Source organism: Apteryx mantelli, chromosome 3, assembly GCF_036417845.1.
Source record: "Apteryx mantelli isolate bAptMan1 chromosome 3, bAptMan1.hap1, whole genome shotgun sequence".
NCBI lineage: Eukaryota > Metazoa > Chordata > Aves > Apterygiformes > Apterygidae > Apteryx > Apteryx mantelli.
Window position 1 is genome coordinate 34222650 of NC_089980.1, and position 27273 is coordinate 34249922.

The 27273-nt window shown below is 45.2% G+C and overlaps 1 protein-coding gene across 2 annotated transcripts in view; it reads right to left on the reverse strand.

Annotated features, from left to right (window-relative positions):
• The window catches only part of VASH2 (vasohibin 2), a 40914-nt gene that overhangs the window by 3011 nt on the left and 10630 nt on the right, over positions 1-27273 (reverse strand). For both annotated transcript variants that reach the window (XM_067293071.1, XM_067293070.1), the window contains exons 4-6: positions 21300-21374; positions 10003-10384; positions 6703-6818 (exon numbers count right to left, since the gene is read on the reverse strand). In XM_067293071.1, the coding sequence (XP_067149172.1) occupies positions 6703-6818; positions 10003-10384; positions 21300-21374 (573 nt within the window). The remainder of the gene's footprint in view (positions 1-6702; positions 6819-10002; positions 10385-21299; positions 21375-27273) is intronic.

Below are 27273 nucleotides of genomic sequence, written 5' to 3' on the forward strand. Positions count from 1 at the left end.
AATAGAAAATACAAGATGAACTCTTTTAGCCTCCAGGCATCTTATATTTTGATACAGAAAAGCCACTCACTTAAGTGAATACACACATACATGTATACTGTTAGGTCATTTAAGTATATTAACAACCTTAAGCAAATGAAACCTTTAGAACTAGCAGTCTCCCTATTTAGCAAGCAATGGAAGAAATCCTGCAACAAAGTTAATAAAGCTAAATAATGCCAGTCATTTATAGTCTGTGGAAGTGTCTAATCTGTGGGTTTATTCCAGGCTTTCAGCTATTTTCACAGTAAGCGCTATGTTTGCTTTCCTAAAAAAAGACAGTACAGGTTCTCCCAGTAGACTGTACAATGTATCCACTTCACTGCAAGAACACAGCTAAAGCCTGAGTAGTAAAATGTGAAGTTGGTAAGTGCTCCAGTGCCCTCCTCTCCTACAGCTCCTTAGACCTGTTTTTCCAGCTCTTAAGAATACTCTTCACTCACTGTGCAGCAGATGTGACCTGTGAGTCTGCACATGCAAAGCCAATATTTAACTCCTCAATCCATGCAGCCTGCCCCACTTCTGCAGTAGTTGCTTCAGGCTGCCAGCCCATTACTTAGCTTATAAGTAGTTAACTGAAGAAGTCTTTACTGGGCTCTGTCACATGCAGGAAGGGATTGCACCTGAGGAGATCTTGAGGAGTTTATTCATATAATGAATAATGAAGGAAGAAGTGCCCTTTCTTCCTTCTTCAAATATAGAAAAGGATCCTCTAACCTTTCCACCCCTTTTTCCTTTCCCCCCACCTCAAAACATGGCTTTAATTAAAGCAAACCTGGATGGTTCTACCTTCTCCCATGATCCAAGAGAGATGGGGACTCACTGCATACCTGTGCGGACAGGCACATTCACCCTGCATCACAACCCTCTAGCTGCATGCAGACTGTCCTCCTAAACATTTCTCTCCTTAGGGTGTTTGAAAAAGGAAGGACTTGGAGCGGAGGCTTTACAGCCTCTTTTGTCCTTGGCTAGACAGTGACCTGAAGCAGAACATCCCCTACAAAGCAATTATGGTTAAAATCCATCTGTGTTCTCAAAGCACCAAGCGGGGCAACACTGCTACTAGATGTTACATGGGTAATTCTGTTAAACTGGCTGAGAGGTCCAGACTACATCTCCTGTCTGAAGTGCCATTATGAGTATCTGAAGCTGTCAATAGCCGCTTGGTACACAGCATCCATGAGCTGTCTTCACTGGATCTGCCTGGTTTTGAATCCCCTTGCATATCCAAATACATTGTATTAACAGAACCAGTAACTCCAAATTGCCTTTCAACAGTGAAATTAGGCCAGAAGTATACAAGTCAGTGTTGCTGTGACATTCACAGAGCATGCATGTGTTAAACCTCAAACGTTAAAAAGAAAAGGAAAAACCTCTGGTGAACTGACATTTAGGAGCAGAAATTGCTTCAGGCTGTCACATTACACTCCCTCCCAAACTCGGATTAACACTCCCAGACTCCTCCAGCTCCAAACACTCCTGTCGAACGAAACACTGCTTTGCCTGTCGCAGCACTGTGGCTTGCAATCTACCACACCCTCCTACCTTTGGACATAAGGGATGATGGGCAAGTGGACACAGTAAAAGCCCACAGCTGATGTGAGGTATAGCTCAGCTAATGAGCTGCTGTAACTTGACTACACAGCAGGCTTCTAGGGGGCACATACTGCTTATTGCCACCCACATCCTGCAAGATACCCTATGCGCCCTGTAGCTGTATGTTCAACAGGAAGCATTTGCAGGATAAGTGCTAATTGAAATTTGCCTTTAAATATCAAACAAAGCAAGTATTAAGTGATTTTCAATAGAAAATAATAGCTGGGGAGATTCTTCTCCATAGCACCATTTCAGCTGTGATTCGTAACTAGGAATTCTCATGCATAATCTAACCTGATTATATTTCACTTGTAACTGTGCTCAGTGCACAGAAAGAATTAGAAGGGCTTTTGTTCTAAAAGCCTAGATTATAATTCTCCTCTTTAAAGGGTTATGCATTTTGCTAACAAACAGCAGAACAAATGAAGATATCCATTTGGTCGCTTACAAAATGAACTGGGTACCAACTGCTATTTGAAAGTCTGAATGCAAAGGCACAGGCTGTGTCTACAGTAGCAACTAGTGCAGCCCAACAGAAATGGATGCGCACAGCAACATGTTCAGCTTGTTGCTCATGGCCTGACATCCTTGCACTATCTGTATTCTGGTGGTTTTACATAAGAGCAGCTCTGGTCTTTTCCCAATGTGCTGCATGTGCATTAGTGGCTGAAACATATCAGGCAGACACCTGCCAGCCTAGCTTCATCCAACAGGAGCCTGTTTTTTATATTCCAAGACTGCTCTGCAACAGTAGTCAAAGCATGATAGGATAGAAGCAGGAGACCAGTTTTGGAAGCACACTCATGTCCAGGCTAATATGCTATCACAGGCTCACCAGTGGTCACCACAGGCATTTATATAACATGACCAGTAAGGAACCAGGGCGACCAGTTAAAGGGTTGAGCCAGCAGAATCCACTGATGCCCCTAAGCCTCGCTTTAGCCCTTGTCCTCCAGAAAACAAACCAGCAAAGCCATTACAGTTCACCATGCTGAACCCTAAGTATTTTTCACTGGGAGATTTTTCCGGGAGGCCCATATAATTTATTGTTGACAAAAAGCAGGCTGTAATAACAGCTTGCTATTAGCAGGTGAACCCTCTCCAATGAAAGCCTTCTTAAGCCCCTGCCTGCTCACATTAGAGCAAAAAGCTTCTCTCCCCCTCCCCTAAAAGCTCTAAAAAGCTATAATTAGAGCATGCAAATAAGATTCATAAAGAGACAAAATGCAGTGTCAACAAGCACTGCCATTGTTTAGCAGGGAATTCAGCCTAAAAAGTCTTGTCTAGAAGTCTTTCTTTTTCTGCGCATAAGGCCTCTCACTGCAATTAGATTCTCAAGGATCCCATCAATATACAGAAGAAAATACTCAAATTTTGCCTCTTCTATTTCTCCCCCGTCGACTGCTGTTTGGTATGCATCACTCAGCTCACCTCTTAATGCATTCACCCCTTCAGACCTCAGAGGCCTCCCACAACAGCGGGCAGAAACCAGCAGAAGCTTGACTTTGGAAATGAAACGGTTGCATCACCAGCAGGAAACTCCCTACTGGCTGCAGGGAGTCACAGGGTCACTCCAGCCAGGATGAAGGCTGGCTGTGTCTTTTAAGCCACCAACACTACTGGTCAGTGCTCTAAGAAGCACCATTTTGACATCAGGAAACCAGTTTTCACTGGTGTCACTTTTATAACAGTGGGTGACTAATTTGCCTATACAGAACACACTGCTGTTCCTATGGCTAGATTCAAAGTGCCTCATCACTAAAATAGGCCCTCTGGGAAATCCCACTAGATGCCTATATACCCAGTCCCCACGGGATCAGTGGGAGCTGGGTGCTCCAGGAAGGTACATGCACGTTTTGCATTTCTTCAGTATCAAACTAGCTTTCAAAAGCCTTCAGTGACTCATTCTCAAGTATTAACAAAATGCACAGTTACTGAAAGAACTGTCACTTCATGCAACCTTTTTCAACTAAGTGTTTGAACATCAATTCATTTCACTAGCAAGAAGCCCAGGTTTCAGAGGAGCATTTCTGCTCTCATAAGAGTCAGTCAGAGCAGCCCCTATGAAAGGATCAGGCCAATTCTGAGCAGCTCTAGTTCAACATCTAAATCTGATACCTGGAATTCCCAGGCTTGGAGTATGTACTCTATGTACCCTAGTCCAGAGGTGCCTGTGTTACAGACAAGTTCAAAACCATCTCTTCATTGCCAGCAGAAAGGACTCTGACTACACGCACTGTTAAGGCCATCTTGCATTTGCCTACAGACCGCTCCTTTGGCTTTCCTCGTACAGCATACCCAAGCAGTCCCCACTCCAGGCTCAACAACAGTGCTGACAGGCCTCCTCCACGGCACAGCACCTGCAAGTTGGTAACAGGTGCCTTTTTCAGTTCAGAAGGTTAAACATCCCAAGTTACTATGTTAGGATACCACACCACGTTACAACTGCCAGCACTAGAGTTTTTCTTCCTGTGACCAGCCTAGCAGGCAATTGACTCCAATCACCTCCTCAAAATGCAAAGACAATTTAATGCAGCTACAATAGCCATTGACTTTGGTATATGCAGCTCTAAAAACTGCCCTAAACATGACTCACTGCTATCCAGATGTCTCAGAACAGCAGCGTCAGTGTGCACTGCAGTGACTTCCACCTGGGACCCTGGCTCTGAATACTCACTGCCCCGCAGGCAGATCATCACAGCAGCAGCAGCATTTAGGTGGGTCAAGGGAGATGGAGAATACGGATCTCTCTGTTCTTTAGCTATTCAGTGACGAGTCACACAGAGGAAGAATTTATTCTCTAAAGGGGACGGGAAAAATAAATAAAAATGCCTCAGCTTTTCCCTGCCTGGAATTTTACAATACCTCTTACAGACACCTCTCCAAGCAAGCTGACAAACTCTAATTAAAGGCCAATTTGATACTAACACTAGGCATTTCCTCACTCTGTTTCTTAAAGTACTTTACAAACAGCCTTATTCTGTGCCCTGGAGATGAATATAAACCATACCTATCTTACAGTGGCAAGCTGATGCACAGAGAGGTAACAGGACTAACCAACACTCACACAGCTAAGCAGCAGCAATGTAAAGCTGATTTGTCAAGCACAAGCTTCATGTTTTAACCTTTAAACAATTCTTCCTATAGCTTCTAACGATTAGTAACTGCATCCATGCAGAGACCTGTATCTTGCTGAGCACCAGACAATTTCATAGATGGACAACAGTGTTGATCTCCCAGAGCTCCCCACTGGGTAAGTAGGGTGACTTTAAGCCACCAGGCAGCCCCAAAACAAGGACTATTTGCATGGCCATTCTCAAAATAGCTCTGAGGGGTTGCTGAAGATACGGCAGCCTGCCTGGTCTACCCAGGTGTCCTGGAGTTGCCGAAGGCTCTTTTGCCCCCCTCTTGCTTCCAAGTATGCCAGTCCAGGCTCAGGAGGGGGCTGCACAGGATCTGCAGGGCTGTCACGCAGCTGCAGAGCACAGCCTCTCAGTCTCCTGCTCTCAGCATTACAGCTATAGCTAGGTCCTGAGTCACCATTATACAAGACCCAGGTTTATTTTAGAATAACATAATCCACTCAAGATACAGAGCAACGCGGCAGAACAACCGAGCAGGTAACGGGTGCTGAAACATTACAAGGCCCCAGTGAGGCTACTTATACTTCTCTTATCCTTCTGTCCTGTAAAAGCAAAGCAGCCAAGAGGCAGCCAATTGCTACGAGCAGCCACGTGCTTAGCAGTTCTCTCAGAAAGCCAGCTCAGTTGGCTTGTCTCCCCAGGCCCAACAAAATTTGCTCTTCTCTCCAAATGTATGTGATTCACTCCAGCAACTGCAGAAGCAGTATTAGAAACTCAAAGATGAAACCATCCCTCAAAGAGAATCTAAGAAGTAAAGAACCTAGAGTAGCAGGGCCTATTACAACCATAATCATCCACACACTAAACAAGGAACTCTTGGTGATAGGCCTGAAGTATAGTATTGTAGACTTGGTATGAGTTCACATGGAAAAATAAAAGCCTGCTGTGAAATCACCTGCTGCTGAAGTATCTTAAAGTTATCTTTAGAAAGTCAATCTCATGTCTTTGTTAGCTGCTTTAAAATAAATAAGTGCTGAGACAGTAGTCTGGGAGCCTATTTAAAAAGTGATGATCATAAATATGTGACTAATCTGGGTCACATATAGGCTTTCACAGGGGTTAGCCTTCTGGCATGAAGCGTACAGCTGGAACGCAACTCTGGCGCATCTAAGGCATGGGTGCCTGAATCACTGGTGCCTGTAAAAAGCCCATGACCTGAAGGCATAATTTTATCTATTTAGAGGTGTCATGTGCAGTTAGCCCATCCTTCCCCACACAGTTAAAGGGAAACAATTAATTACCTACTATATATGAGAAAGGTGGTCTGGTTTTTAAACCACTTAAAATCAAAGTATCCAAAGTAAGTGATATTTCTGCTTTGACAAGAAAAGACTCACTTTTTCATATTCTCTGCAAGTTGGACAGTTCACAGTGAAAACTGCTACATCAGCAGAACAGCCCAATACTAAAGCTAATTGCAAAGAATCCAATTTTTATCTGAGTGACCACGATAACAAGGACACCCCACCATCACAAGGAGATAGGTTCTACTATCTTTATATCTACATTTGAACACCCTTAAGTGTGATCAAACTACTTTCCTTTCTGTAAAGGTCTCCCACACCCCAAGCTAGGTTCTTAGTTTCTCCAGAAAGTGGACTGTACAAAAACTGAAAAAATAAAAGATGAAACATGCAGTTCCACAGTCATCCAACACCGAGTAGAGTCAGACCAAAAAGAGCCCATCTGGGCCTCAAAGGACAGCATACAGAAAAACAGTCCAGCAGCTGGTAAGTAGTAAACACAGCAACACCAGGACATTAGCAATACTGGTTTCTAGAGCTTCACAGGTGACCCCAAGATACTTGTTGCAGTTTTACATATGTTCACTGGCATGTATAGGAAGTTTTGTACAGTAAAATAATGTCATTACCCTCAACTTTTGACCCAGTGATGGCAGCACCAACAGTGAAGGAATACTCACGATTTGTCTCTTCTGCACGCCCGTCTCTGAGGGCTAGCCTGCCTTCGGCGAGGGGACAACGACTTACCCCGTGATCTCTCTTTGCCTGGAGAATGGGCACTTGAGGGTTTCAGAATCTGCAAGAGATGGGGGAGGGAAGGAAACTACATTAAATAAAGGCAATGAAAAGGACTTATACAGTATCAGGGGTGGCACACAAAGAGCCTTTAGTCCCCTGAGGTTTTTTCAAACCCTACACAGGTTTAGAGATACTCAAAGCTGATATCATGTGATAGCTGTTTAAGGGCCCCTTGCAAAAATTGTTTGGTGTCATCAATTCAGTACCCAGCTAAGTATTAAAAAACAACAAAAACAACAAAAAAAACCCACACCCAACAACCAAAAAAAACCACACATTCATCCACAGCTTTCTTCAGAGCTGGCAACAGCAAGGGGTGAGAAAAGCTGCTTTGACCCTCAACTGAAGGGGTCTCACATAGCCAAATCGCATTCTCCAACTTTTCTCTCTACATACAAAGGCCATCTGTCTGTAAGGCAGGTGGTTGATTCTCTGGGACTGTGAGGCCTTTTAAAAGTCTCTTATCCATTCACACATTTCCCTACATCTCCCAGTTACTCCAAGCTCAAAAGTCCATCAGCACAACATTCATACTCTGTGCTATTTTTAAAGACCTGATGCTTCAGAGTCAGCACCCTCGCAATGTGAGCACACTGAATGAAATAGCTCAAATTCTGACCTAACTCATGTGAACCATGGTGACTGACTTCAGTGAGGCCAGGACTGCATTAAACACAGTCTTACTCATGTATGCAAAGTTAGATGCAGGTTCAGAGCCTTGGTCCTGACCTTGAGACATTGACAAGGACTGGATTCAATGTCACACCTCAGCACAAACACAGAGCTCATCCTTCTATCAAAGGCAAGTACTTAAGGTCAGAAAATTTTCCTTCCATATGTACTTATTTGACTGGAGCCCCCTTCAGCTGTTTGCTCTCTAGATGGAATTGAAAGCACATTAACAGAGTAGAAGGGGATAAAGCTTCATTACATGTGTGTTTGAGCATATTTGCCTAAGATTACAGTACAGTACAAGTTAGCGTGGATCCCAGTCCATGCTGGCCATGTTGCCCAACAGCCTCTCACCTCTGACTATGCTAGCAGGACCACTTTGGCCGTAGCCAAAAGCCTTCCTGGCACATCAGCCTCCTTCCCCCACAAGGGCACCTCTGTTGGATTGGCACCTGCTGTGAACCTTGGGCTTCTCTGATGCCACCAGGCCTGGTTGGCAACTCGCTTCCCTCAGGCTGTCCGCTCACCCACAGAGAAGCTCCCCCATTAAGCTGTTGGGGTATAAGAATTAGAGACTCTTTATACTTAAAAACTGAAGAAAGTCACCTTTTAAAGATTTGGCTAAAAATAAAAGGATGTTTTCCCAGCAGCCATAGGGCAGATTCACCTCAGGCAGCCTTCAGCTCCAAATCCCTGCTTGTGTGGAAGAACAAGGCAAATCGCACACCTTTCATCTTCACAGTGTAGTACATGGTTACACTGGCACTGATCAAGTGAAACAAGTCATTTCGTGTTTAGAACATGAGCACTGAAGAGACTCAACATGTGTAGTGTCTTGGTACATCCAACTGCCATGCCTGATGGCTAGCAAACACAGTCCTCTTCACCGATGGGAACCTTGATGAACTTGCCAACTCCTCCTGGCACCAGATGTGTACAAGTGGCAGAGACTGAGGGTCACCTCACACCTTCCTCTCATCCTCCGAAACTCCTTGGCAGGGTAGGAGCGGTGGCAGCAGGGGCTGCAGTCGCCAATCCCACTGCTCAGGCAGCACTCCCACCCCAGATTCAGGGCCAGGTCCCTTATCCCCCCAAAAACGCACACAGCTGCTGCATATGAGCCATTCCTCAGCAGAGCAGGGAACGGGAACCCAGAATAACTCGGACCTGACTCCACATACCTCTACAGCAGATCCAGCCCCACACTTAGCAAGTGCACCTGCTCTGCTCTAACTGCCAACAGATGGCTGGAAAGGCATCAAATCCCATTTCACTGCAACTGAAACCAGCTCCTCACCCACACCAGTCCTTGAGACAGGGTCAGGAGCAGCAACCAAATCCTCAAAAAGGGTGGCAGCTCACCCTTTCTCCCATGTTTCCCCTCCAGGCCATTCAGTCTGATCAGCCAGCAGGGAAGCATGAGCCCTCTAAGGGTTCATTTTCCTCACCCTTCTCATGTAATCTACTTCCCAGTTTAGCCCAGGAACAGATCCTGCTGCCCCTGCTCACAGATGGTGGGATGCACGCAGAGAAGGGGTGAGCCCAGCAGCACGCTCTGAGAGGAGAAGTCACCCGCTGCAACAACACGTGCTTCCTGTACCCTGGGGATGGCTGGTTATCGCACTTTAAGTGCGACTCCTCTGCAGACTTAATTTTGCATTGCTAATCGGATAGAGAAAAGGGCTGCCTTTCCTGTGCCTCAGGAGCCACCACTTGCTAATGCTCTGCTGGCCTAGTTAGGAGCATGAAGCAGTACAATACGTCAGCAGCATCCACCCACACTGCCCTACCACAACTACTCAATTGCGCTACCTTCCTTTGTCTGCTCCCCCAGCCTCCTGCAAGGACAAATTTATGCCCTCAGCTGAGGGGAGAGGCCTGAGAAGCCTTATTTTGGGGAGCACAAAGGGAATGGAAGATGGCCCGAATCCCAGGCCACTGCACGTGAAGATTTCAGATGTGCCTCAATCTCACCAGCTGGGAATCAGCCCTGCCAGAGCTTACTGCCCTCGACCGCCGGCACTCAGCACATGTTACAGCAGCCTCACAGCATCCCTTGCACCTCAGCTGGCCGAGAAGGACAGCAAACAGCACAGATCCCTGCCTGCGACCAGGGCATGCGTCTACCCCGCCAGCCTTGGACCCAGCCCCAGACTCGCTAGTTCTTCCTGGCCACCTTCCTCCAGACATAGCAGGAAGCACACAAATAGAGACCCACGCATTAGCTCCTTGCACCCAGGGGACAGGTATAGGGTTCAAGTGTTTCTTAAACTGAAGGAGAGATCTTAAAACTAAACAAAATATTTAACAGTGCTTGAAAACACACTAGGAGTGTAGAACTACCAAAATGGATTTAAACACAACCCCAGCCCACCTGATGCATTTTAATCTCACCTGGACCAGGTTCAGTCTGTTGAAACAGAGCACAATCAACCTTTGCAGGATCAGACAAAGCACACCCATCTCAGAGTACATCCTAAGGAAATCGCAGCCCAGACACACAGACCTACCTTCATTCGCATATCCCTAGCAAATTTCTCCAGCTCCTTCCTGACATCTGTGCGCATCATCTTTGATACATTGAGGACCAGTTGTTTCCACTCGATGGGCTGAAAGCTGTGCGGCTCATGTGGGACATATAATCCAATTTTTACCTTTTTCACTGAATGTAAGTACTTTTTATAAGAGTCTTCAAATTCAAAGATGAGGTCACTCAGAGTTCGGTAAGTTAAAGGTTTGTCCATCAAATCTGATCGCCTGCTCATGCCCAGTGAGCCATACCGGCCATTGCAGTAAATCCCAAGCACCACATGATGAAAATAGTTCCCTGAGAAGTGGGTTTTAAAGCTGATGGGGAATCGTTCCACAGAGGGCTGCCCATTGGTTAAGTATCTGGCGTGCACTGTGTCAAGGCAACAATGGAGTTGTGAAGGGAACAAAACAGAATTACGTCTGCAAGACATCTCTAGCCGTTTTAACTGCCAGGGCCTATGCTTTCTTACAAACACAAGTTCATTCTCCTTGGGCCCCAGAAACAGTAAACACTGCTAATACCCATTATACTGTTTGGAGGATAAGACACAATTTTTCAGCCAGCAAAGGGCCTGACTCTTAACTATGCTTAGGGCAAAGGGTAGGAGGGAAGAATGGTCAGTTTAGCATGCCAGAAAAGAGACCAGCACCCCCAGATCCTTGGGAACTCCCTTATTTGATACCAATCCCAAATTCCTTTGCTCCCAAAAGGGAACAGTGTTTCCCTCAGTTCCATGTTGGAGCTTGGTATGGCTCAGGTTGTTAATACTCACTTTCACACATCTCCACAGCCTTCAAACAGTACCAAAGATCAGAACTTATTCCTCTCCAGGGTAAGAGGTCAAGCTTTCAATCTATACACGGGCACTTGGCCTGGCAGCTCCTGATACAGGAGAATGTCTTTGCACGTTATACTTGTAACCCATTGCTGGGATGCAGTAAAGAAAAGCTCCCAGGTTCCCAATTTTCTCCAGATAAGTACGCATAGCCAGGCACAGACGTTAACAAACAAAAACCAACCCACCCCCAGAGTTTGTTCCCGAACTGCTGGCCAGCTATTTCAAATGCACCACATGAAAAGTCCAGGGACTGACATTTGCAACAGCATAATAAATGATCTTGGACAGGAACTACACATTGGTCCAATCCATTTCCATAAGACTGTGGTGGCTCTTGAAAAGGGAGAAGGAGAGATTCAGATTCCCTCATGCAATTCAGCTTGTGTCAGTGCTTACGTTTTGTGCGGCTCCCTGCTGTTAATCCACACTGACAGGTGAAACCCACCCTCGCTCCAAGGGCGGACACCCACCGAAGGATTCCCCAGCCCTCCAGACAGCAGGCTTCTTTCCCTTCCAAGGCCAAGACTGCGGAGATGGCATTGCCCATGCCACGTTGCTTCCTCTCTCAGCACATCAACAGCTGTGGCTTGGCACTACTCCCGTGCCACATGAACACAGACAGGCGGGCTTTCTGGCAACAGTTCTGGGGGCTGAGCCAGGATCACAGAGGACAAATGCTGCTGCTGCTGCTTCAGTGTGAGCAGCACCAGCTCTCACCCTGGGACCTGGGCGCAGAGAGGAGACAGTGAAAGCCACAGGCTGTGGAGGGCACGGGCAAAGCCAGCGATCAAGTTACCTTCATCTAAGGGAAGATGGATGGACGACAGGAAAAGGCTAGGGTGAGACGCTCCCGTCTGGGGTCTGTGCAGAGGCACACGCTGTAATTCAGGAGTCATTCCCCTGAAGCTAACACAGTCAGGGCAGTTAACTATGAAATGAACTGGCTAGACCTACAGCACCTCTTAGGATACCATTGGGGCAGTCTGCAGAGTTGAAGACTGGGGTCTGTCCCCTCTGCAGCTTCAGGGACCAATTCAGGCCTCCTGAACATGGAGAAAGTCCCTGTTCCACACTCCTCTCTGCTTTTCTCAGGTCAAACTGTTTTACTGCCCCTTTCCTCCCAGACAGCACAGAAGTCAAGCACACACAGACCAGCAGCTCAGCTCCCCCGGCAATCAGCAAACCCACAGAGCCTTCCTGGGTCACAGCAATACTGGAGCAGAGCCAAGACCCAGGCCCAAAGCCTTGGAGAAACAGACATAAGAGAGCCCACTGTGCTTTCCTGTGGTTCTGCCAGAACAATTCTGTGATGCCAAGCCAAAAATCTCTAAAAATACAATACAGTTAAGCTTCTGGGTTCAATGTCAAATATACTTAGTTGTGTTCAGTGCTAGATGTTACTAGCTTTAGCAGTTTAGAGAAATACATTAGAAGGCATGGGAACAAGCAATGCTATGGGCCTATGCAAAAATGCAAAGTGCCATGGTGCACTTAGATCTGTGCTCTGCTCTGTGCACTTGTCCGAACTGCAGCACAGAGAACACCTCACCAAGCCAACGTTAGATACACCCTCCTTTGCCCATCTGCTGGACACCTACATTAAATGGGAATGCCATGTACCAATTATAAAAGCTTACTCTGATTTTAACTACACTAACACAAATAAGAAATAGCTCTATTGCCTTCAGTGGTCTTGCTGAATCTCTGTTGCATGAGGACTAATTCCACCAAAAAAAAAAAAAAAAAAATCCCACATACCATCAGCAGAATTAAAGATTATAAAAACACTGCAAGGTCAGAATCAGACCCTGCACTATTATACCAACTGAAAAATTCAGCCCACAGTCACCTCATTTAAAAGGTCACCTTGCTCTAGGCCTTAATAGGAACAACCTGTATATATCAAAGTCAGGTTACAATAATTTCTGTCCTATGGATGAATTCTTGTGGAAGCTCATTGTATTTATTATTCTGTGTAACTGAAAAAGCAATGTCTTTTATTAACACCTATGAAGCTTTCAAACATCACCACTATTTTTCCCTTCATTATGAAAGAGTTTTCTCTCTGTGCCCCAAGTACCTTTCTATTAAGTCCACACAAAGCTTTTGTGGCCACCTGCACACACACACACTTCTGCCACAAGGTCTTGGAGAAGTTGCAATTTAATCTCATTAAATACTAGGTAGGAGTAAAAGAATCTTTTGAGGAAGAAAATCACCCATCAAACAACCCTGCAACAACCACTGCGGAAATTAACCTTTAGGTACAGGTTGATTCTGCTAAGCGACTACTTAATGAGAGTCTCCACCCGAGATGAAATACACAGGAAATGGGCTGGAAAGGCACATCAGATATTCCTTTCTGTCATGTATCATTATTATTTCTTTTCTTTTCTGCTTTGCCCAAGAACTGTATTGTAGCAAACAAAAGGCAATGACACACCAATGCCACAGTTGTGATCACATTTTTGAGCTAGGACTGTAACTGCAGGATTGAGAGTCCAGGAGTAAATTATGTGCCACAATATAAAAGCAGCACAGAGCAGGAAAGGGCAAAAGAAGCTTTAATGGAAGCCCTGTGGCCTCCAGATTCTGGGCCCTTGTGTAAATCAAAGCAGCTCCCCCAGGGCCTGTCCCTCAGGGCTACACAGCAGAAAAGTAACAGTACTGACAGATGCTAGCCTCCTCAGAGACCACCCAAGAGGGATTCCAGTCTTCCACCTTGCCATCTCCCTGCCCTGATATCCCTCCTCTTCCCCCACTCCCTCATGCCAGAAAACACGAGAGGATAATACCTGGAGCACCATCAGGGTCTTTGTACACCACTAGCACAGGAGCTAGAATAGCTTGTCCCCATCCCTCAGAAATTTCCCAATCCTATCCACTCTGACTCTGAGCTCTTCTACAGCCTCACACTAGTCATTCAACTTCAATTCTTCAATCCCGCAGAGACATTAATGCCTGCTAGCCAGGGCTGCATGGGTTAGGTAACTGATGGGTTCTGCTCTCATACCCCAGGAAGCTGATTTTGAAAACAATGTATTAGAGTAAAAGGAGAGAGAGAGGAACTGGATGCAGAACATGCAACATTATGCCAGTGGACTGTCAGCCTCCAATAATGCGGTATGGGTCTACTAACAGTCTTTCTTGAACACACGAACACTGCTAACAGCCTGCAGAGAGCCCAATCCCCCATTCCACACACTGCCCCTACAGCTCCACAAGTCAATACAAGTACACTGTGCACTGAGCCACAGGTTGTGCATTTCCCTTAGTCCTATCAACCTTTCCACTCGGACTCCTGCTTTTAGCTCTAGTGACTTTTTGATCCTCATCCAGCATAATGCCAAGGTGAGTGGGATCAGGATCTGAACCCCAAGGACAACACATTCCTGACACGCTTCCATTTATAGCTGTGATTCTGCCCTATTGCACCTTTCACCTGAGAGCAACACTGAGACCATGGGAATCACAGCCACCGTGGAGGCAACAAATGTTAAACCATACAGCAAAGATGAGCAGCAATTTTGGACACTTGACCTTCCCATATGCTATACTAATACATTAGTTCATCCTATGTAGGCCACCACCATGCTCCAAGTGATCCTACAGGATTGTTCTGCTTGCCAACTTTATCCCACGCTGGGGGTTGCTTGGGGTTTGGCAGGACTGGGGTGCAGATGGTGCTTGTTGTTATTTTAAGAGGATTTATTTTCAAGCCTCCATGGCTTTGATGATAAGCACGCACCAAAAATAAACTCAAATCCAACTTCTTGACTTAAACACCTTACCTAGTTTTGATCCTAGGGGACATTCAGATCCCAGACTCAAATACAAGAAAGACTTGGGACACAAAACCTGCACTCTGGCCGCTACATGGATTTTCCTGGGCAGTGGAATAAATAAAGAGCAGTAGCCCTAATCAGTACAAAAGAAAACAGGAGAATTAGCTGAGCTAGCCCCAGCAAGCAGCAGGTTGGGAGTCAACCAGTTACTTTTAGAACTCTGGAGCAGAAATAAGTTGTAGCTGTTCCTTTTTAATCTGCACACTCCACAGTGACTCAAACAGCACTTTAGAGCCAGCCTTTCCGTGTTTTTTTGTTGCTGTTGTTGGGGTTTTTTTGTAAGAAAAAGGTATTTTCCAGTGAACACTTTAATATCATCTGAAAAGTCCCATGCAAGTCTCAGGATTATTCGCCAACCTAGTATGTACCAACAGGCATTCTGTGATCACATCAAAGGGCACAGAGCAGTTCCTGGCCAAAAGAGAAACTTTATACCCTTGACCTTGTTTCCTTGCCAGCAGAAACTTTCAGAAAAAACTTTCATCTCCATTTTCTTTTTTAAATAAATAATCTGAGAATAATCTTTGTGTGCCAGCACTGTGGCTCTGGGCTTTAAACATTGACATTTTTGGAAATAGGTCGTAACAGCTGAGAGCATCTACAAGACAGCAGCTGGCTTTCTATGGCTAGATGAGCTCAGTTTACTTCCTACTGGCAGTTTTCCACAGCAGTGAAGAACCACAGCCAGCTGGACATGATGGAAAGGGACACTTGTAAGGACATTAGCCCACCTGTGTCTAAACCAGCTTCAACAGGAGTTCAGCCTGAGTAAATACGGGGAAAAAATTAGTGCCACTGCCAAATGGACCTCTGACAAACACATTGACTGCATACGGGGCATACTAGTGGCAAATAAAGAGACGAGTGCTGTCACTGAGCAATGCGCCCTCCCCAGAGAGGGCCCTTGCAGAGGGCCAGGATGCAGGAGACAACTCTTCCTCCCACCCAGAGGGATTTCCCTGCCTACTGCCCTGTTGGCACCAAGGACTTCCCCTTCTGCCATGTGAAGTCCTGCCTGCAACATGAGCTAGCAGGGAGCCATACTACAGAGCTGCCAGGCAGGGAGAGCCCAGGACAGCGAGGCACCAAGAGAGACCACCCAGCTCCTCCCCTTCCCTGGTGCCCCAAGGACCAAAGCAGCCCCTTGGCAGAGGCATGGTCCTGCAAAGGCAGCACACTGGGAGCACCACCTGGGTTTCAGTCCTCTCTGTGGGATTTTCCCTTCAGAAAACGACTTAAGAGAAGTGATACACATAGTAGGTATTGATCTTCTCTTGACCGTGTTACAGGAACATTTGTAAAGTCACAGGCAAGCCAGGGATGTTCAGACACTGAGTACAGGGCCACGGCTGCTTAGGTACCTGGGATGGAGCGCAGAACAAACCAGCTCTGCCACGGCAGGATACACTGGCTTCAGGCTGGGCCTAGCTGCTCCTGACCCTGGGCTCTTCAGCTGACACAGCATTTAATTCTCAGGTCTGTACTCACCCTGCTGCAAGAATAGGGCCCAAGATTCAAGAATAGCTCCAACAGCAGGGGACATGGGGATAGACTATTTCTTACAGCTCTGTAGGGAAAAGTACCCACAACTAAGTCAGTATGCAGTGAGGCCACACAGAGCCTGAAACAGCTTGACACAAACTCAGATATGCTCAGTTTGAGGTAAGCACCAACATCAGCTGTTTTATCAGACCAGCCAGCCAACAGCAACTCCCCAAGCATGTTTAAGCACCTAGTTATCTCCAGTACCCAAGCCTATGAGTACTGCTCTGCCAGCTGCAACACCTAGCATTTCCCCTGACTGTTTCTGAATGCAGGTGGGTGTTTTCGCTACAAACTCTACTCTGCCTCATTAACCAAAGACATACAAAGCAAAGTCTGATGAATCTGATATCAAGCAAATGAATCCTTATTACACCACTTGTGCTATTCAGCTTCATAGTTACTTGTTTAAAATTCTCCCTTATTTAATCCAGACAAGATGATGCAGTAGTGCTTCTTGTCTTAGGGAGGGACATACGAGGCTTATGGAGGGACACATGCAGGCATCTTCCTGCTGAAGTTTGGCCAAGTTCAGCACAGAAAAGCATGGGGTATTCCTGTCCTCTCCTCTCTTGCCATTCCCCTGGGCGAGGAAAGGCTGAGCAGGCCCTCCAAGCACTCGCAGCAGGCTGCGTCACAAGGCACCCCACGCACACTTCACTAGAAATCTTACGGGGATGAAAGCAGGCTGAGGATGAGAGAGGGGGCAGCTTTATTTAGGCTGGCAAAGCTGAAGCTGCTAGCTCAGAATGAGGAGGTGGAGCAGGAAGAAAATAAACTTCACACTTCACAATTGTCATATAAGGCTTCAAGCTTCAGCAAAAACAGAGGAGCTATTTTTCAAAGCAACCAAGCAACTGCGAGCAATGTCAGAGAGCCTCTGACTGCCAGAAGTAAACACTCAGAAAAGTTTCAAGCCACGGATTCACACTGCATCTCCCGCAGAGTCCAGGAGTGTTGAGATCCAAGGTTTGTGCCTACTTACTGCGGAAGCAGAGAGCTACGGAATCCACATCTGGACGCAATCTGCTCCAACTGCCCACATGAAGAGTTTGGGCTCCCCCGAGCAGCACTGTCCTTTCTGAGTAATGGCAGCGCTCAAAAAGACAGCTCAGCCTCACAAGCCCAGAGTGCTATGCCAGTATGACTCTTTTTGAAGTACCAGTTCTCTAGCTCACAACTAGAGATGACTAAAGATTAGACCATGAAGATGGAAGTGATGAGGAGCTCTCTCCTGGCTTTTCCTAGCTGTAAGAGGGACTGCAGCTATTCAGCAGGACCTTCCTGCCCATATTTCTGTTAGTAAGTTGGTCAAACTGTAGACAAGCTTGCAAGAGGCAAAGAAGGGCACTGAGAGGTTATCAATATTCCAGTCATCCTGCAATGACTGGATAAAGAAACTCTCTCACGTTAAAAAACACTTACTCCCAGGCCAGGAAGTTATCCACCAGCCAAGAGAAACAGGATGGGCAGAGGACTCCAGCAGTGATAAATACCATCCACTGATAAAGCGTGCAGAAGGCACAATACAGAAGCTATTAAATCACCTCTTCCCTTCTGAGGCACTTCTGTATTGCTCTATTCTTCCTCATTTAATGACATTACTTGGTGGGGGGAGGTCTTCTAATACACTGCACATCCCTGACTGTTACCTCACATGAACTGGGAAGGACGTACTTAAGTCAATGACAGTGAGTTATACTCATCTGTCACAGACAGCACACTGCGAGATTCCCTGAGGATGGACGCACTGTGCCACTTCCTCCTCCAGCATTTTACTCTCCCCACTTTATTAAAGTGGACACAGCATGAATAAAATTCCCTTGGCACCTTTTGGTTCACTATTCCCTTTCTTAGGCATAAGTAGTTTCGATCCTTGCTTATAACGGATGTGGTGAATGCACCATTACTCCACTGATTTACAACTGAAAGAAAAAATACCCTAGAAAAGACAGCAGGAGGAATGTCCCTGGTTAGGCACTGATGAGCAGACCATGTAAGCAGAGAGAGATACGAAGCTGGCACAGACAGTCACACAGAGCAGGAGATCCACACAGATCTTTTCACAGCCCACGGGAACCTAACACCAGAGGATTTTTATGAGCGTCTAGTAATCTTCTAACAGCAGCTCCCTTGGCGCACACAGAAAAGGGTAGCTCAGTATTTAACTTGTGGCCATATAAAAATGTTTCAAGATGAATCTAGTGTGAAAGCAGTTATGCAGAACTTAATTCCGCACCAAGAAGGATTATAGAAGTGTTTTATAGGAAGTCACACAGTAAAAGCCAATCGCATGAGCCAGCAAGCAGCTCAATTAAAATGACATCTTGCTAAGCTGCTCTGCGCGAGTCAGCCTTTGAATGAAGGCTCACAGAAGCTAAAGGCTGTAGTACTAGGCTATGCTCTTTTTGGTATCCAAGCAACACTGCTAAGCCTGTCAGCACACAAATTACAATCAGCACCTTACATCAAGAGGCAGAGAAGGGAACCACAGAGAAACATGCACACACTGGGATGCTCAGCCCAGGCACGTTTGAAGAGATTGATTTGACACTCAGGAGAAGGAATGGAGGGAAATAGCATCTCTTATCTGGTAATTGCCTGACCTTGGAAACCAAGTCACAGGCCTCACTATGTCTGCATATGGAGGCTGATGCTGAATGTCAAAATCTTAGGGCTGGAAAAAAATAGATATATATATACATATATATAAAAATTTATTTATATGTATTTTTATATATATATTTATTTATTTTCTGGGCTTGAGTGTGTGTGTGTGTCTGTACATATATATTTTACATATATATATATAAATCAGCAAACTTAACCAGGTGCTGTTAGAAAGACTCCTCCCCGGAAATCCACATTGTGCACATGCAGCATGACACTGCCAGGCTCGGCAAGGACACAGGCAATATATAGGTCAGTTCTAAAGCACATGTATTCTGATGGTCCACACACTCACCACTGCTACGCACTTTGCGTACTCACACCTCACAAGCAAAAACTTTAGGTTTTATATTGAGGGGTGCAGGGAGAGCTTTTAAGTTTCTTTACATGAGCCTGTTACTGGCCTACCACCCCAGTAGATACACACTATTCTTACACAAAAGACTTTGAAGACAACAACTAGGAATCATGGAAAAAGACAGGCCTGCCCCATTCCCTCCCCTGCTTAAGCCTTCTCTGCAGGAATTCTCAAAAAGCTTTCATAAACATTTTTCAAAATTAGCATCTAGAGACAGAAAGATTCAGCCCAATCTTTAAAAATCCATTACCAAGGAAACTTCAGATCACATTAAATGTTATAATACAGAGATTTCAGTTATTCTGCTGCTCCCTCCCCTCCCAAAAGAACAAAAACAAAAAACCCCCACAAGTCTGAGGCAGGCAGATGCTTCTCACAGAGACAAGCCTTTCCTGAAAGAGCCTTTTTTTTTCCTTTGAAATGAAAATAAAATAGTCAAAACTTTTTGACCAGCAAGAATACACTTAGGCAACTGTGGTCACCTGTATGATCACAAATAAATTCGCTCTCGACATGGTATGTGGAATAATTGGTTCCACACTAGAAATAAGGCACTAGAAGCCACATTGACACTTTGTGTACTGCAGAGCAGCAGCATCTCCACCCAGGAATTATTTTTCTCCCCACACTTTGGTCCCCAAATAGTAATGGGTACAATCCTGACACAAGGCTAAGCATGACAGACCATAAACATCACTTCTGTTTCTAGGCAGGCATCAGTTTTTGCCTCTCCTGTTGATCCCCAAGCCCTCATGACCCCCAGAGAGGTCCTGCTCTCCAGTTGAATACAGATCCTTCCAACATTTTCAAGAAGCTTTGTCAGCGAGAACAAGGATCACAGCTGAAGTCTACTCCCAGTGCGTGGGGCACCGAGTGCAGCCAAGAGCAGCATCTGGTGCATGCCACAGACCTCGTAGTGCAGAGGGGCCCACATCCAGCATCGAGTCTCACATACCACACATAACAACCCTTGCTCGCTCAGCCCACATTACTCCCCCCATCCCGCAACAGCTCCCACACTTCACATACTTGCAGCACAGCAGCACAGCCTCTCTCAGGCTCAGAAATTCCTGCCAGCAGAGCCAGCTGCCCAAACTGCTGTCAGGCCCTGGCACAGCAGGTCCCAGAGCAGCAAGGAGGCAGAGGTGCTGCGGGGCAGCCAGCTAGCAGGTACCTCCTAGTAGGCCCCAGCAGCAGCCCTCCCTCACGTGAGCCAATACATGGTGCTACCTACCATGCTCCTTTGGTTCTTCCTCCTGGCCTGATCTACGAGAGGGGGCAGCAGCAGCAAGCAAAGCACAGCAGAGGCTCCAGAAGCTGTTTCATTTTTTTTAAAACCACACTTAGTCATATGTGCAAGACACACTGAGTATACAATTGCCCTCAGGGTCCTGCCTTGCCCTCCCCTGGTGTTTTAGGATGACACAGGTTAATCTGGTTTCCTGATTCTCTGGTGCTCTCACTGCGTGTCAGCCTTTAAATTAAAATATTCTTGGCTTTTCTGGGCTTGAATAGGAAACAAACATTATTTTGCTTAAGTGTTTAACTATAATATGAATGTTTCTGTACAAAGCATAGGCGTGGGCTTGAGACAAAACCAGTAACAGGACTTGGCTGTGCAAGCATTAGACAAACGTAGTACAGAACTTAAGTTTCACGGGCCATTAACAAGCTGTGACAATGACTGGCACACGAAAACTAAAGAAGGGAGCAGAAACTGCGTAGGCAGATACTTAGCTGGGCACTCTGGGTCGAATCCTCACATGACGCAGATTACCAGGGCAGGAGGCAAAGTCAGCACTGCTGGAATTAACATCAACTGACACTTGTGAACTTGCGCACACAGCACCTAAGTTCCTACTGACAAATCTAGTTTATTCGGCAACTTGTTGATCAATACCTTGGAGACTCTCAGCTGTTTACACTCACCTTCAGCTGTGAACATCTCAAACAGCATCCAGGAAAGACGATATATTAAACAGTGCTCCAGTGGAGCAAGACACAGACACATGAAAGGATACATCCCCAGGATAACTGCTTCAAGGCATTTGATAGGTAAAGACTCCCTGGTCATTTCTCTTGCTGTCTCCATTAACCTAGGATGGAAACAAAAAGGTTTTCAGTCCTTTCAGTCAGAACATTGACAGGAATCAAAGGGTCCTCACTTGGACCAAGAACCAGATACCTCTGGTTCTCATCTTAGGAAATGACAGTGAACATGATTCTCCTCTTCAGTGACTTGCCAGAGCCCTGTTGACTTCTGGAGGATAACTGAAAAAATAAATGGGAGTTTGGCACCCCAGTGCCTTCCATGCCTTGACAAAGGACTGGAAAAACACAGTGCTCTCTGCCTTCCTCAGGAACTCCATATGAGCAGACTATAACACAACACCTTGCTGAGCTGCAAGATGATAATTGTGCAAGCTCACACATCAGGACCAATTTAGCTCATTTCTAAAACACCCCTGGCTCTCCTCTGGAAAAAACAGAGGAGGGGAAGGTTACATGGCCAAGTTCCCCCTTCCCCCTTGAGCCTATGGCTATAGGTACAGACAGGATAGAGTAATTTAAAGTAGGGCTAGCGTTTTTTACTGAGGTCTACTCTGCAGAAAGCACTAACAGCACCGACACTGCACATCACTGCAAACTGGGCTATCATCTTGCCACTGCTGCCCCTTTCCAATAGACAGGGAAAATGGTTTAAAAAAAATAAATAAACCAGAATTTCCTACAGGAATGCAGAAAACCACATATCCCCAAGATCTTGGCAAGTCCACAAAGTTTAGTTACAATATGGACCCCGTCTTTGAAGTAGTCTTAGCTATCAGGGACAACAATGTGACAAGAAACCAGCAGTCTAATCTCAGCTCAGCTGAAAAAGGGCTGTCTTGCCAGACCTCTGACACTGTACCATCAGCCATAAAGGACCCCTATTCCTTTTTATAAAACAAACAAAAAATGAAACACACAACCAAAATAACACACAGCTGCACACCAACACACTACACACTCCCTCTGGAAGGAGACAAAAAGAGGCCAGAGGAAGGAGTCAGATTTAATGGTAACCAAAAAGCTAAAAAACAAAACAAAGGGCAAGTTTTATTTTGAAGTCCTTTCTAACCCTACCTTTTTCCCAAAAATAACTTGGTAAAGAGATCCCTGCACTAAGGAAACACTAAACAATAAAAATCTTTGTACTAGAGATGATGATAAAAATATGCATCTCATACCATTAGAGTTCTATTTTTCTCCACTAATTCACCTATCTTATGCATTTTAAACCTTATATTCAGTGCAAATGGCAATACAGCTTGCTGTGTTATTACTGCCTGTCACAGTGATTCTGTACCCAATTTACCCAAGTTAGAAATTATCTTTTCATTTGTAAACAACAGCCCTTTACACTCCGCCTGCAGTGCAGAGGACAAACTGGAGCTAGTCTGCCTCCTACACGCTCACAATCAGCAATAGAAATTCCCCACTGGAAGCAAGTAACAACTGTGGCAAGTGCACACAATGGGGCCCCTTCATCTCCCCCACAGTGGCTCCTTAGTGCTAGACAGAGCAATAGCTGCTGCAAAATTTCATGTCAGCCAGGAAGAGTAGTACGTGAGGAAAATTCACAGGAGATATCCACAAACAACAAGATCCACTGAATTTCTTAACTTTTAACTTCAGGAAAAAAAATGTCACAGTTCTAAGTGTGGCAGAGCACTGTATCAGAGGCAGGAAAAAGCTTAAGTTGCAGAGTTTCAAGTCATTTATAGTATGGTGAAAGGCACCAATAGGAGATAAAGGAGCTACAAAACAGCAGAGCAGCTACTGTTATCTTGAATCTTATCAATACAAGTTTGTTTCAATGGCAAAAGCACTTCTACCACATGCTGAATGTAGCAGCAGATCTGTAACATTCTCCCTTTGTGTGAGAAAGCAGCAGCAGATGTTCAAATGCCTTCTTGAGTCTATTGTCTGGCAATGGTATGAGCCAATTTTTCTTTACAGCTCCATCAGGGTTCTTTAATAACATGGTGTGTGCAAACAGTATTTTTTTCTTCCATATTATTCAGTTGCATAATTCCCACGACGGCTTCTATTGCAACTGATTATCCATTATATTTGCAGTCACAGAATTCGTCCATCTTTACAGAATAGCTTCTGAGCTGTAATTTCTCAAAGCCCCTAGACTCTACCCAAACATCAGTTTTTCCTAGAATCACCAAATCATTGAGGTTGGAAGGGACCTCTGGAGATCATCTAGTCCAACCCCCCCTGCTCAAGCAGGTCACCTAGAGCACATTTCCCAGGACCCTGTCCAGATGGCTTTTGAATATCTCCAAGCATGGAGACTCCAAGAACTCTCTGGGCAACCTGTTCATGCTTTGTCACCCTCCCAGTAAAGAAGTTTTTCCTCACGTTCAGACAGAGCTTTCTGTGTTTCAGTTTGTGCCCGTTGCCTCCCATCCTATCGCTGGGCACCACTGAGAAGAGTCTGGCTCCATCCTCTTGACACCCTCCCTTCAGATACTTATACGCATTGATCCCCCCTCAGTCTTCTCTTCTGCAGGCTGAAGAGTCCCAGCTCTCTCAGCCTTTCCTCATATTAGAGATGCTCCAGTCCCTCCATCATCTTAGTAAGCCCTTCACTGGACTCATTCCAGGAGCTCCATGTCTCTTGTTCTGGGGAACCCAGCACTGGACACAGTACTCCAGGTGTGGCCTAACCAGGGCTGAGTAGAGGGGGAGGATCACCTCCCTGGACCAATAGGTCCAGTCACAGGTCCAGCTGATCAATTCACAATTAACTGCAGGGAACAGCACAACTCCACACTTATTTAGATCCTCCCCAGTTACTTTGTGCAGGACAGAGATATTTGTTCCTCATTTGTGGCTCAAATCTGTGTCCTAGCATAGAAGCTTGTAGAGAGTTCATAGCTCATCATAAAGCCAGTAACACAAGTTTGTTGGTGTTTATTAAATAGCTATAGACATTACTAAATCCCCATAAATACATTTTTTCAGAAGCTCTTACAGGATTCGTGCTTAGGAGTTTTAAAGAATGACAATTTTAGTTAAAGGTGCCAATTTTTATCAGAATGGTTGTACCAGCAAAAATTGTAATGTAGTTTTTGTCAGCATGATCCTGTACGGGAAGGAAAAACAGACCTATCAGTGAATGTTTGAAACGCTCATATCACGTACATACACATATTATGCATAAAGCAGCAGAACTCCATACGGTGAACTTTACTTCTCTAGTATAAAAGGGTACATCACTAAGACTATACTAAGCACATTGTCCTGGGACAAGATACCTGTATATTATACCGGCAAAGCACTCCTAAGTGGATCTAGTTTACCTGTAATTCTGGATTTTGTGCAAGTACAGCAAACCCAGGCAAGATAAGACCCATTTTCAGAAGCAGTTTGCCAGTATAACAGGGACAACATAGTTTGTTCAGTGACATCTCTACTACCCTGACTTACAAAGCTATGTCAACAGAAATCTAACATTTTCAAAAGTGTTATCTCTAGTCTAGACAAATCCAAAGGGTGTCTGGCAGTCTAGATGCAAGTTGATAGCTAACAGTGACTTTTTCCTCAACAGAGATTTTAAATATTGAATCATGTCAAGCCTGTCTCCCTTAATGTTATGTGTCACCTATAGATAATTTAGGCTCTTCTTCCTAAGCCCAGTCAGGCATTTTTATTCCCTCATGGATCACACTGACACTGATAGCAAATCCCCATAATATCTAGTCCTCCCTCCATAATAGAAATGCTCATTAATATGCCCCAGCTGTTTTAGGACATTTTCACATGAATTTATGAATATTCAATTTTCATCTAGCACCCAACTTGTTTGTGTCCAGACATCGCTCTTTTGAAGAAAGGCAGCCAAAGATATTGTAATACTTTCATTAGCTCCAAGCCTTTATAATACCAAATAAGCAAAATGTTTAATATCAATAAACCAAGGATCTTGGAACAACCTCCACTTCCAAGAGTCAGGGAAAAGTGAAGGCACTCAGCATCTTGCTGGATTGACTTGCTAATACAAACTTGGTCTTGTAGGTGCACTGCTGTGTTATTCAACCAGCAAGAGTGAGAAATCCTATACTCTTCCTGCACCATTCCCTAGACTGGGATCAAGGCCTTGGCTAATAACAACAAGAGCAACAAATGACAGAGGCTATTGGCAGCATTTGAAGGAACTCCAGCATTCCTGCTCCCAGTGCAGTTCTCTCCTAGACTACAGTGAGGTTTGGTGAGGATGCTGGAACAGCTCTCTCATTTCACTCTTCTCCCTCCCCAGATATCGCTTACTGCTCAGCAGCATGCACGGCCATTCACACACCACAGCAGATTTGTCAAAAGTAATCCTTGCTGTCTCAGCACAAGAAGCCTGTTGTTACTGTGCTAGAAGTTATAAAACATCTTCCAGACAAACTCCTCCAGCTTATGGTTCACATGCCAGGCACCAGCACACAACAAAGTGGCTCAAAGACACAGTTCAGATTTCTTGCAAAACAGGACACCTCCTAGGGAAAAAAATAAAAAATAAAATTGCAGGTGTGGGTGTTTTTTAAACTCTGATGAAAAATAGACTAGCAGGTAGAGAAAAAAAATCACCAAGAACAACTGCACATGGATATCCTCAGCTGGTGCAAACAGATAGCCATATATCTCAGCTCAGACCCAAGAAGATATAGAAAGGCCTTTAAGAACCTACAGGAAGATCAAAATGTTATTCACCTTTTCACAGCTGGGGAAACAGACAGCATAAGCTCTCCAGCCCCACTGTAATATGACAGATTTGGGGCTGTTAAGTATGCTTTTAACAGCTTCACTACTCTTAGCACTGGTAACTTCTAATCCATTATGCCAAGAAGCAAACAAGGACAGGCAAAAATTAATGGATTTAATGCTACGCATGTCCAACATATGCCAGGTGGAGGCAACTGTGCCTGACAAATTGCCAGCACGGCCCCTAGACATTAGACCATTTTCAAGTGCACTCTCAGTAACTCTGCAGAAGTCATGTCACCACACAGTCACTCACAAAAAGGAACACAATAAGGAGAGAAGTCAAATAAGAGTTCCCAAGCTACAAATACTAAGGCAGGTAAATAGGGGAAATGTGACCACTTGGAAGAGGATCCAAAGGCACAGGTGCATCTCCAGAGGTAAGCATTACATCAGTTCACTTCCAGGAAGAAGTACAGTCCTCTTAAGCCAGACCTTTACCAAGCTCAGGAGAACACGAACCTTTCAAGCAGTAAATTCTGAACAAAATCCATTTTCATCTTCTATTTCCTTAGAAAAGGGTAATGGGAAAAAATTTAAAAATGAGTGACCAGCATGAAAATTGCTTTAAGCTTCTGTAAACTCACCCATCGCTCAAGGCACAAGATTTCTTCTAAAAATGTTCCACCTGGCAGTCAGCAAAAACTACATAAAGAAAAGGAGTGTGAAAGACTGCTGTCAGCAAGGTGAAAATCTGAAGTCTAGAGCTGTGATGGGAACTGGAGTTTACAGCGACAGACCATTAGATTAACAACAGACTGCTGGGGAGAAAGAGAGACAGCACAAACCACAGGAGTAATTACACTCTGCTTATCTAAATATCCCCCTAAGTAAAAGCATGATGTTGTCAGCATCACTTCCTGCCCTAATCTGTCAAGTTACTGGGTCCTGTTAAAGCGCTGTCATAATTATGAGGCAGTTCTTACATGCGAGGGATCCCAGCTCTGGTGCCAGGCTCCCTTCACACGCATTTATACTTGTATTGCACATTTCATTGTCAAAGCATGAATCGACCACATGGAAGAAACAGCAAGATGAGCAGCAAGAGAGAAGCAAGGCCACAGTCTTAAATGATTCATCATGATCCTCCAGGGGAAAGGACTGAGCCCAAGACAAGATCAAAACCCCTGTAGCATTTTGCACAGTTGATCTCTTCCTATCATCAGCAAAGGACATTACACCACAGCTAGA